Source organism: Onychostoma macrolepis, chromosome 11 (genome assembly GCF_012432095.1).
Source record: "Onychostoma macrolepis isolate SWU-2019 chromosome 11, ASM1243209v1, whole genome shotgun sequence".
Taxonomy (NCBI): Eukaryota; Metazoa; Chordata; class Actinopteri; order Cypriniformes; family Cyprinidae; genus Onychostoma; species Onychostoma macrolepis.
Genome location: NC_081165.1, coordinates 14,989,319 through 15,001,125, shown reverse-complemented (window position 1 = coordinate 15,001,125; position 11,807 = coordinate 14,989,319). Strand labels below are relative to the sequence as shown.

At 41.3% G+C, this 11,807-nt stretch overlaps 1 protein-coding gene across 1 annotated transcript; it reads right to left on the bottom strand.

The window, feature by feature from the left end:
• Positions 1 to 508: 508 nt before the first annotated feature.
• On the bottom strand, positions 509 to 2,479 carry LOC131549476 (uncharacterized). Its single transcript, XM_058791691.1, has 2 exons — positions 1,369 to 2,479; positions 509 to 764 (listed from the first exon to the last, which is right to left on the bottom strand). Exons 1-2 carry the CDS (start codon positions 2,432 to 2,434, stop codon positions 745 to 747), a joined length of 1,086 nt encoding a protein of 361 aa, XP_058647674.1. The 5' UTR covers positions 2,435 to 2,479; the 3' UTR covers positions 509 to 744.
• Positions 2,480 to 11,807: the final 9,328 nt, after the last annotated feature.

The following is an 11,807-nucleotide window of genomic DNA, read 5'->3' as shown; positions in this document are numbered from 1 at the left end:
CCTGGACAAGAAGTTGTGCAGCATGCTCTGTCAGAAAGGGCCTGATCTTTCTGATGTTATATAGTGCAAACCTGCAAGATCGAGCAGTTTTGTAATGTGGTCTTTGAAGGTCAGCTGATCATCAAAGATTACACCAAGATTTCTGACCGAAGTTGATGGGGTTATTGTTGATGAACCTAACTGGATCGTGAAGTCATGCTGTAGAGTCGGAGTGGCAGGGAGGACAAGAAGCTCAGTCTTTGCCAGGTTGAGCTGCAGGTGATGTTCTTTCATCCATGCCGAGATGTCCGCCAGGCAACCTGAGATCCTTGCAGTTACCGTTGGATCATCTGGTTGAAAAGAGAGGTAGAGCTGTGTGTCATCAGCGTAGCAATGGTATGAGAATCCATGTGCCTGTATGATGGGACCCAGTGATGTAGTGTATGTGGAGAAGAGGAGGGGTCCAAGAACTGATCCCTGAGGAACCCCAGTGACCAGTGTATGTGCTTTGGATACCTCACCTCCCAGGCCACCCTGAAAGACCTACCAGTGAGATAGGATTCAAACCAGCGAAGTGGAATGCCAGAGATGCCCAGTGATGAGAGGGTGGACAGGAGTATCTGATGATTGACAGTGTCAAAAGCGGCAGATAGGTCCAGCAGAATGAGGACTGATGATTTGGAATGGGCTTTTGCAATTCGCAGGGCTTCAGTGACCGAGAGAAGCGCAGTCTCAGTTGAATGGCCCCTCCTGAAACCTGACTGTTTAGCATCCAGTTTGTCGTTCTGTGAAAGAAACAGTGAGACTTGGTTGAAGACAACTCGTTCAAGTGTTTTCGCTATGAGCGGAAGGAGAGAGACAGGTCTGTAGTTTTCTATAAGAGAAGTGTTTAATGTAGGTTTTTGAGCAGTGGGGTTACCCGAGCCTGCTTGAACGCAATGGGAAGTTACCTGTGAGTAGGGATGTGTTGATGATGTGTGTGAGTGCAGGTAAGAGTGTGGGTGAGATTGCTTGGAGAAGGTGTGAGGGGATTGGGTCAAGAGGACATGTTGTAGGATGGTTGGAGAGGAGAAGCTTGGATACTTCAGCTTCAGTGAGTGGACAGAAAGAAAAGATGGGAGTTTTAGCAGTGGATGTGGTAGGGTGAGGGTCCTGTGTGCGTGGAGGTGAAAACTGACCACTGATTGATCTAGTTTTGTCTGTAAAGAAAGTGGCAAAGTCATCAGCTGTAATAGAGGTGGAGGGAGGAGGTGGAGGGGACAGAGGAGGAATTAAATGTTCTGAAGAGATTACGCATGTCTGGAGCGCTGTCGATCTTGTTGCGGAAATGTGAGGATTTGGCAGTGTGGACTTTAGCAGAGAAGGATGTGAGCATAGACTGGTACCTACTGAGGTCCGACAGATCGTTTGATTTGCGCCATTTTCTCTCTGCCGCTCTGAGTGTAGTCCGATGTTCACGAAGAACCTCGGATAACCAGGGGTTGGAAGGAGCAGCCCGTGCGGGCCTAGAGGAGAGAGGACAAATGTCGTCTAGACAAGAGGTTAAGGTAGAGCATAAAGTCTCAGTAGCTGCGTTTACATCCAGAGATGAGAAATGGGTGGGTGAAGGAAGAGAGGAGGATACCACAGAGGAAAGATGGGAAGGAGAAAGGGAGCGCAGGTTTCGTCTAAAAGTAACTGGTAGGGGGGTTGGTGGCACAGGAGAAGCAAAGTGTAATGTAAATGTAATGAAGAAATGGTCCGAAGTATGTAGCGGTTGTACCAGAATGTTATCTGCAGTACAATTGCGTGTGTAAATTAAGTCAAGTTGGTTGCCTGATTTGTGCGTGCTAGTAGTGGTAAGGCGTTTGAGATCAAACGAAGCTAGGAGTGCATGGAAGTCTGTAGCATAAGGCTTGTCTAGGTGAATGTTGAAATCACCAAAGACTAGGAGTGGAGTGCCATCCTCCACGAAAGAGGACAGCAGCCCGTCCAGCTCCTCTAGGAAGGTGGCTAGAATTTGGCTAGGGGGACGGTAAATGACCACGATCTGGAGTTTTATCGGAGCTGATACAGTAATGGCATGAGATTCAAATGAGTTGTAATTGCATAGGGAAGAGCGGGTTGAGTATTTCCAATTGTTAGAAATGAGCAGACCAGTGCCTCCACCCCGGCCAACTTGCCGGGGGGTGTGAGAGAAAGAGAGATTAGTAGAGAGAGCAGCTGGGGTTGCTGAGTCTTCTGGACGAATCCAGGTCTCAGTCAAGCCCAAGATGCTGAGCGTGGATTTTAAAGAAAAAGCAGAAATGAAGTCAGCTTTGTTGACAGCTGACTGACAATTCCAGAGACCCACAGAGAAGGAAAGAGGTGTAGTGAAGGAGGTAGAGATAAGGCGCAGGTTAGCAGGATTACGTTGCCGTCTGCGTGGGACGTTAGAGCGTGGTTGAGAGAGAACCGGAATAGTTTGGAAACACATGATAGAGGTGGCAGGAAAGAGGATAGAAACGGAGAGTGTTTAAGGAAAGGGGGAAAAAAAGGATACTTAAGTGTGTCGCTCGGAGTCGTTGCTCGGTTAAAGTCGCGCAGGAAAAGTCGATGGTCTTTACCCTCGTCTGTCTTCACACGAGGAGGCTGAATGCTTCCGCTGATGCTTCCGCGTCAGCGCCGGACCTCTGATAAATACAGCCTAACACACTACCGTGAAAACAGCTGTGGCCGGCATCTGATTGGCCCAGCCAATAGCCTTGTGCAAATAACTCAAGACGAAACTAACACTTCGCTAGCAAGGAGCACTGAAAATGATCCAGGTTCCTTCTTAGCCGAGGTGCAAATTATTATAATTAACAGAAAGTGCAATCAAACAACGAAACCTCAACGAAAATGCAGAATAGAAATAGAAGGAAACGAAAGTATTCCTTCCCAACAGCAAGTAAATAATTTAAACAACAGATCTATGACTAAGTATCGCAACACTTACGAGCTGCTGTCCGTCTCTTCTGGTGAATATTCGCTTCTCCCGACTTGTAATAGCGAACAGGCAGTTTAAATACTTTTACAGTCGCTGTGGCGGTTTCTGATTGGCCCAGCCAATAGCCTTGTGCAAATAACTCAAGACGAAACTAACACTTCGCTAGCAAGGAGCACTGAAAATGATCCAGGTTCCTTCTTAGCCGAGGTGCAAATTATTATAATTAACAGAAAGTGCAATCAAACAACGAAACCTCAACGAAAATGCAGAATAGAAATAGAAGGAAACGAAAGTATTCCTTCCCAACAGCAGGTAAATAATTTAAACAACAGATCTATGACTAAGTATCGCAACACTTACGAGCTGCTGTCCGTCTCTTCTGGTGAATATTCGCTTCTCCCGACTTGTAATAGCGAACAGGCAGTTTAAATACTTTTACAGTCGCTGTGGCGGCTTCTGATTGGCCCAGCCAATAGCCTTGTGCAAATAACTCAAGACGAAACTAACACTTCGCTAGCAAGGAGCACTGAAAATGATCCAGGTTCCTTCTTAGCCGAGGTGCAAATTATTATAATTAACAGAAAGTGCAATCAAACAACGAAACCTCAACGAAAATGCAGAATAGAAATAGAAGGAAACGAAAGTATTCCTTCCCAACAGCAGGTAAATAATTTAAACAACAGATCTATGACTAAGTATCGCAACACTTACGAGCTGCTGTCCGTCTCTTCTGGCGAATATTCGGCTTCTCCCGACTTGTAATAGCGAACAGGCAGTTTAAATACTTTTACAGTCGCTGTGGCGGCTTCTGATTGGCCCAGCCAATAGCCTTGTGCAAATAACTCAAGACGAAACTAACACTTCGCTAGCAAGGAGCACTGAAAATGATCCAGGTTCCTTCTTAGCCGAGGTGCAAATTATTATAATTAACAGAAAGTGCAATCAAACAACGAAACCTCAACGAAAATGCAGAATAGAAATAGAAGGAAACGAAAGTATTCCTTCCCAACAGCAGGTAAATAATTTAAACAACAGATCTATGACTAAGTATCGCAACACTTACGAGCTGCTGTCCGTCTCTTCTGGTGAATATTCGGAAGTACAGCGAGATTGATCGAGCGAAATCACCGGCACCTGTGAGGGGAAAATCTCAAACTGCGAATAGGGCTCGAGGAGCATAAAAGAGGCTGTCGTTGGAGAGAGGAGAAAAAAGAGGAGAAAGAAACAGCGGGTGATGCAGTAAAGACGCAAGAGAAGGACGGAGGGAACAAGGTTCTTTCAGCTACGTAGCTAACTTTCTTTGGCATGAACATTATTTGAAGAACGATTATATCTCCATACTCCCAGCGCATGAAGAGTCCCTTTATCAAGGTGTCCATCTGAGCCTGAACACTGCCTTATTCGTTGCAAGGTTTGGAGTGTTTTGCAGTGTTGAATTGATATTTTCACGTGTGGAGTTGAGTGTTTTGCAGTGTATGTACGAGTGTGGGCTCCCGCAGATCGTTCAGGCGACCGAGTGGATAAACATCCTTCATGTAGTTGAGCTGGCTCATGAAACTCAATCTTGTCCCCCGTCTGTGCTGAAGCACATTAGAGCTGCTGAATTGAGTTCACCTCCCGCTGTCATCCAGTTCTGTGAGTACGAAGTACAGAGTTAATGTTGATACCCTTATTTGCCCTCCGTCTGTGCTGAAGCGCATCAGAGCTGCTGAATTGAGTTCATCTCTTGTTGTTGTGCCATCCCGTGAGTACGAAATACAGAGTGAATGCTGACATCCTCGTCTGTCCCCCGTCTGTGCTGAAGCGCATCAGAGCTGCTGAATTGAGTTCATCTCTTGTTGTTGTGCCATCCTGTGAGTACGAAATACAGAGTGAATGCTGACATCCTCGTCTGTCCCCCGTCTGTGCTGAAGCACATTAGAGCTGCTGAATTGAGTTCACCTCCCGCTGTTATCCAGTTCTGTGAGTACGAAGTACAGAGTTAATGTTGATACCCTTGTTTGCCCTCCGTCTGTGCTGAAGCGTATCAGAGCTGCTGAATTGAGTTCATCTCTTGTTGTTGTGCCATCCTGTGAGTACGAAATACAGAGCGAATGCTGACATCCTCGTCTGTCCCCCGTCTGTGCTGAAGCGTATCAGAGCTGCTGAATTGAGTTCATCTCTTGTTGTTATGCCATCCTGTGAGTACGAAATACAGAGTGAATGCTGACATCTTCGTCTGTCCTCCGTCTGTGCTGAGGTACATCAGAGCTGCTGAATTGAGTTCACCTCCCGCTGGCATCCAGTCCTGTGAGTACGAAGTACAGAGTTAATGTTGATACCCTTGTTTGCCCTCCGTCTGTGCTGAAGCGTATCAGAGCTGCTGAATTGAGTTCATCTCTTGTTGTTGTGCCATCCTGTGAGTACGAAATACAGAGTGAATGCTGACATCTTCGTCTGCCCTCCGTCTGTGCTGAGGTACATCAGAGCTGCTGAATTGAGTTCACCTCCGCTGTCATCCAGTCCTGTGAGTACAGTACAGAGTTAATGTTGATACCCTTGTTTGCCCTCCGTCTGTGCTGAAGCGTATCAGAGCTGCTGAATTGAGTTCATCTCTTGTTGTTGTGCCATCCTGTGAGTACGAAATACAGAGCGAATGCTGACATCCTCGTCTGTCCCCCGTCTGTGCTGAAGCGTATCAGAGCTGCTGAATTGAGTTCATCTCTTGTTGTTATGCCATCCTGTGAGTACGAAATACAGAGTGAATGCTGACATCTTCGTCTGCCCTCCGTCTGTGCTGAGGTACATCAGAGCTGCTGAATTGAGTTCACCTCCCGCTGTCATCCAGTCCTGTGAGGCCTGTGACATCTGCAGTGTATGATGAATAAATCTCTTACATCGCACGTAGGCTACATCTGCGTTTCTGATGAGAGAATTCGATAAAGTGCACTGACCAAAACTTTTGCATATCAAAGATGTTAATTAATTATTGCAATAAAAATCACAAAAGCACAAATACATTGGTTCGCATATAGGCTACATCTTAATTTGTATGTTAATCTATAAGAGTTTGGGCTGTTTATAGGATTTTGTCAAAGGCCCCGCCCTGCCTCATCAAGCCCCGCCCCTCAGCACCAACCAGATAAAATATGTTCCCACGGCTATGCTCTTTGGGTGTGTGTCAAGGATGTTTATAAAACCAAGAGAATGAGCTTTCCATCAAAATTTTTTAAAAATCAGGTAAAAATATCTAGTGTACAGTAATGAAATGTTTGCAAAGCATTTGTTGTTTGTAAGGAATCATATTTTGTCAAAATATAATGTTAATTTTCAATCGAAGCTTTTAAAAACTGGTTTCCAGGCAAAATCTAGTCATGAATCACTCTCTGTCTGTCTGTCTATGTATTTTTCTTTTATGTATTTAAAGTGGTTCATTTAGAAAGCAATAATGAGCTGACATATCACGATTAATGTATGAATAGAATATTTTAGAAATGTAATCATTTTCATTTGAACAGTAAAGATACAGCTATTCAAATGTATTACAGCCCAATGGCTTACTTTGAAATTTTCTCAGTTTTCCCCTCTTATTAGCTTAATTCAAGTTGTCCGCTGCCCTGCCATCAACCATCACCCTGAGCCACCAATCAAAGGTAAGAATATAACTTTTTCCTAGATTTGAACTGCCATTCTTGAACTTGCATAATTCACAATCACAGTTTCTCCTTAATCTCTGAACGTGAGTCAGGCCAAAATGAGGTACTCTCAGTAATAAAAAAATTCTGTTTTCATGCAAAAAGCTCAAGCAGCTGGCTTTGGCAAATTATTGTGATGTTGCCATGGTTTCCTTCCCATGTAAGTGTTCACGTGTGTATATGTGCGCATGCGTTTGTATAAGAAAAAGAAATTCACTTTTGAGGACATATCTCATTTGTGCTCAAAAGTCATTGCAAAGATGGCATTTATTAACGCACATAATGAAAATTTCATAGAGTTTCATAAGCAGCATAACTGTGTATAGCTGCAGCCCATCAGAGCCACTAATATTCATGACACATCAGCACCTCAGTCTATTCCAGGCAGACATATATGTTCTGCCATTCAAGATATGACTACGACTACGATGTTAAAGATTTACCTGCAGTTAATTACTGATCCTGAATGTTTGATTAATTAAATAAAATTCTTCCCCTTGTTGTTTAAAAACATATATATATATATATATATATATAGCCATATATTTATTTATTCCATGGTCTGTCTGAATACTGGATTCTGATTGGCTGGCAGGTATGCAGTAAAACCGTTTAATGCACAGGTAGTTCCAAGTCAGTTTAATCACCGTTGCATATTAATGCGCTGCATTAGGCTAATTGATGCACACTAACCAACACGCATCATTCATACACACACAGAGACATCTGACAGATAATGCACATAGGGCTTATTACACTATGAGAAAATCTTTGTTCAAATTCATCTCTCCTATTAAATGGTGGCTGAAAATCTTTGACAGCATCATCAAACCCATTTTTCTATATGGTTGTGAAATCTGGGGCCCCAAATTTAAATTAAATTATAAATCTTGGGATAAAAATCCCCACTGAAATTTTCTACCTGGAGTTCTGCAAGAACATCCTGTGACTCCACAGAAATGCCCCTAGTCTCGGTTGCAGGGCAGAATTGGACAGATTCCCCCTTCTAGCAGAAATCCAGAAGAGAACAGCGAAGTTCTGGTTCCATCTATCAGACACATGATTACTATCACTGCACTCTTACTTACAGGGCAGGACACCCAGAGAGTGACCCCATGCACTATTTAGTGGAAAATCACCAATTCAATTCAACAATTCAGTTAAGAAATTGGAAAAATAACACAGGAAGAGTACATCCATGATTGGCAGATCAAAGTAGCACAAATTAACAAATTAAAGTACTTCTACAGATTAAAGACTGGTTATCAATTGGCACCTTACTTGATCAAAATGAAAGACTATGGTCAGAGAAAGCTCCTGACGAAGTATTGTCTGAGTGAGCACAGTCTGAGTGTGGAGACGGGCCGACACAAGCAGAGCTGGAGAGCCAGAGAGCTCCGACTGTGTTCTCACAGCACAGAGCAAATATAAAAACATCAGAGACACTTATTTTACCCAAATAGCTCAAATTGTGCCTGAATTGCAGCAAACGAGCCACATAGACAAACTCTGTTATATACTGGGAGAGAAAGAAAAGTGTATCCACCTGGCAGCGCAGTATGTATCCTCCTGCCATATTATGGGGGACAAAGGCTAAACCCCCTTTTCTTTATCAATACTCACTGTAAATATTTACCTTGTATTTGCTATTGTTTTTGTGTGTGTGTGTTATATGTGATAATATAGGTACAATATGGCCATGAATAAGTATTTATTTTATTTTTTATTTTTAACTATCTATATGCCTGTATAACTTGTTCACTGTTTATTGCATTGGCAACATTGTGCTATTCCACAGTCATGCCAATAAAGCTAATTTGAATCGAACTGAATTGAACTGAGAGAGAGAGAGAGAGAGAGAGTTCGAAGATTGCAGATTGCGCTGCACACACACATACACTTGTTGTCAATGCTTCCCCGCGATTTTTATTAATAAAATAGCCTAGATACTAGATCTCTACATCCCCTCAACGATCTCTAATATAATTAATTGAAATACATGCTTTAATTCAAATAAATGTGATCTTACTATTTCATCTCTGTGTGTATGATTTGAAGCGGGCAGAATGCTAGAGCTAACTTGCGTAACTGACGAAAATAACTGTCATTTTTACCCATATGGTCAAATATTGCGCTGCAAAGAGCAATACTATAATTTAGCAAATTACCATGGAATAAGCGGAATAATCAACGGCTAGCCGTGCATTAAAGGATTTTATACTACTGGGCCGTTGAATGCTTGAATCTGATTGGCTGCCGAACGTTCTGAGGTGTGCAATTATTTTCAAGGAAACACACGGCGAACGTAGTTCCAGGCAGCTCTTGACCGCATTACATGACCATATCACTTCGCCAAATGATTTCTGTTATTTCAAAGGTCTTACAACAGCAAAATAACCAAGACCCACAACGACACTGGCCAAATAAATAAATATAGTAAACAATATGATAAAAATGACAGATCATGTTCATGTTTTTGCCACAAAATTAGGCTTTATTGTGTACGGAAAGCACATACTCTATCTCTCCCGCTCTCTCCCTCACAGCCGCACACACAACATTTGCACACACACTAACATACATCGCGCTAATGTTGTTAGCGCTACTCTGATGATTTTATCAGTAAACAACTTAAAAACTACATGACTTCTCACAAGCGAGGTAACAACAACGGCGCTGTTCGTGAAGAAAATTAACTTAAAGTTTCACTAGAGACATTGCTGCCGAACACTATTGAGAGACATACAGAGGTAATCAATTCAATTCAAATGAGCTTTATTGGCATGACTGTGTAAATCACAATGTTGCCAAAGCAATACATATATTATACAGACATAAATAAAATCTAGGGGAAACACATATACATGTCCATATTATTAAAACAAATAATAAATAAATAAATAAATGAATACAGAGAGCAGTTATAAATGGAAAGGAGGGATCAGCCTTCCCCTCAAGAAAAGGTGCACTTTTCCTTTTCTCCTAAAATATAAAGTTGCTTGTTGCAGAATGCAGTAAGTTGCAGTATGCTTTCTCTCTCTCTCTCTCTCTCTCTCTCTCTCTCTCATAACTTACTTATTAACAGCATTAGTCTGTTATCAACGGCTCAAACCTCCGTTACTAGGTTTAAAATGACGTTTAGGAATTAGCAACGGAGGCGCTGGATGAAATGCGGAAGAAATAATCCTACTCACAATAGCGATTTAAGTAGAAATACCGGACAAATGCCATGAATATCATCTGATCGATGTCTTGAGGTGTGGCAACCGTAGTATAAGCGGAATAATTGACTTCGGTCCGTTGAATTATTAGAAAAATAATGCACACCCGAGGTGTAACCACTCCGCTTGGCGACGTGACCGCATCACCACCTCGGGTGTGCATTATTTTTCTAATAATCCAACGGCCCGTCGTCAATTATTCCTTACTTAAATGCACTTCGCAGAGGCAACCACCCGACGCGACGGTGCATTTTAAATCATTTAATGTATGGCTATCCGTTGATTATCCATTACATATACATGTGTGTGTGTGTGTGTACAGCAGGTAAAATAAATATTGAAAACGTCACCAGTTTTCTCAGTAAATATTTTTCTAAAGGTGCTGTTGACTTGGAATTTTTCACCAGATGTCGGTAACAACCCAAGTAATCCATACATACGAAGAAAGCAAAACAATTAAGTTCAGAAAGCTACGTTATGGGTTACTTGGGTTGTTACTGACATCTGGTGAAAAATTCCAAGTCAACAGCACCTTTAGAAATATATTTAGCCTACTGAGAAAAATTGTGATGTGTTCAATACTTATTTTACCTGCTGTAATTAAAAATATAATATTGGGAACAAGATTTGATAACAGTATACAGAATGATAAAACCCCTTGCACACCTGAATGATTGCAAGTGGAAAGACCAGGAAATATGAAATATATTATTAAGGGAGAGGCTAATAATCTGCACACTGCCATAATTTGGAAGAAATGTATTGAAGCAGCAGTTTTTTTCAATCACGTTGCCATCGTCAGGCATGTGCTCTGTTTATAATAGCTTTGATAACTCTGCACTGTGATTCTGTATAGTTATCACTATAGTTGATTAGAAGCAAAGGTCTCAACGGAACCTTTTCATCGCCAGTCATGCTGAAAAGGTTACAGCAGTTCGCTGCAAGTCTGATGACCTTTGACATGAGTTTTCTTTGCTCATTGTTCATGATTAGTCTTTTATTCCCTCCAGAATTTAAGCTGTTGAATAGGTCTTTATATGAATATACTGTAAAATATCTGAGTCCTCTTATTTATCCAACAACATTCATTCATTGCGAAGAAAAGAAAACAATTTTCTTGTTATTCTTTGAGACAGATATTTTCAAGGACTATCAGAAATGCTATTATGGATTCATAGGTGGATTAACAGAAAGTCAGGCTCTTTGAATGTTTTCTTATGGAACATAATAAAGAATGACATTTAATCAGCATATTCAGGCTTTGGCTCCGACTTAATAATTGCAGAAAAATTGCAGTGGGGAGTTTTTATTTTTTTGTCGGACTGCTTATCTGGAAGGAGTGGTGTGGCCAAGATAATGTCCTATAGATGAAACATTTAGTTGATGTGACATTTAGGCAAATCAATAAAATCGCCACACTGAAGTGTAATTGTATTTTTACTGAAGAAAAACAAAGACATAGCAAGCAATTGAGAAGCCATTTAGAACAGGCTGTATAGAAAGAATCAATATAATATATTAAAAAAATCCTATCTTACCTTTTCTTTTCATCATGGTAAAAAGAGTTGTATTTTACACACAATACCAGCTCTTTATAACTTTATAAGTCTTATTTCTTTCATCTTAACAAACTTTCATTTTGAATCCACTGGAAGTTATTTAAGACCTTTGTACTTTTATGATTAAAAATCCATTCTTCATGTCCCAAAAGTCCCACAAGGAATCTGTATAAATAACTCTCATTCATGACTTTTCAGCTTGTAATACGTGTCCCTGCACTCAATGGGCCAAATTTAATATTGTAATTCATTTTTATGTCATGTCCTACTCCGCAATTCCATATGTCCATTTATTTTCCTCCATTATTTTAATCATGGAATTTTAATTCAAACCCCATATCTCACATGGCTTAAAGATAATAGCATATTTTATTAAAAATAAAATACTGGTTTCAGATCCTCATCCTCTCATTCATTAGCAGATCAT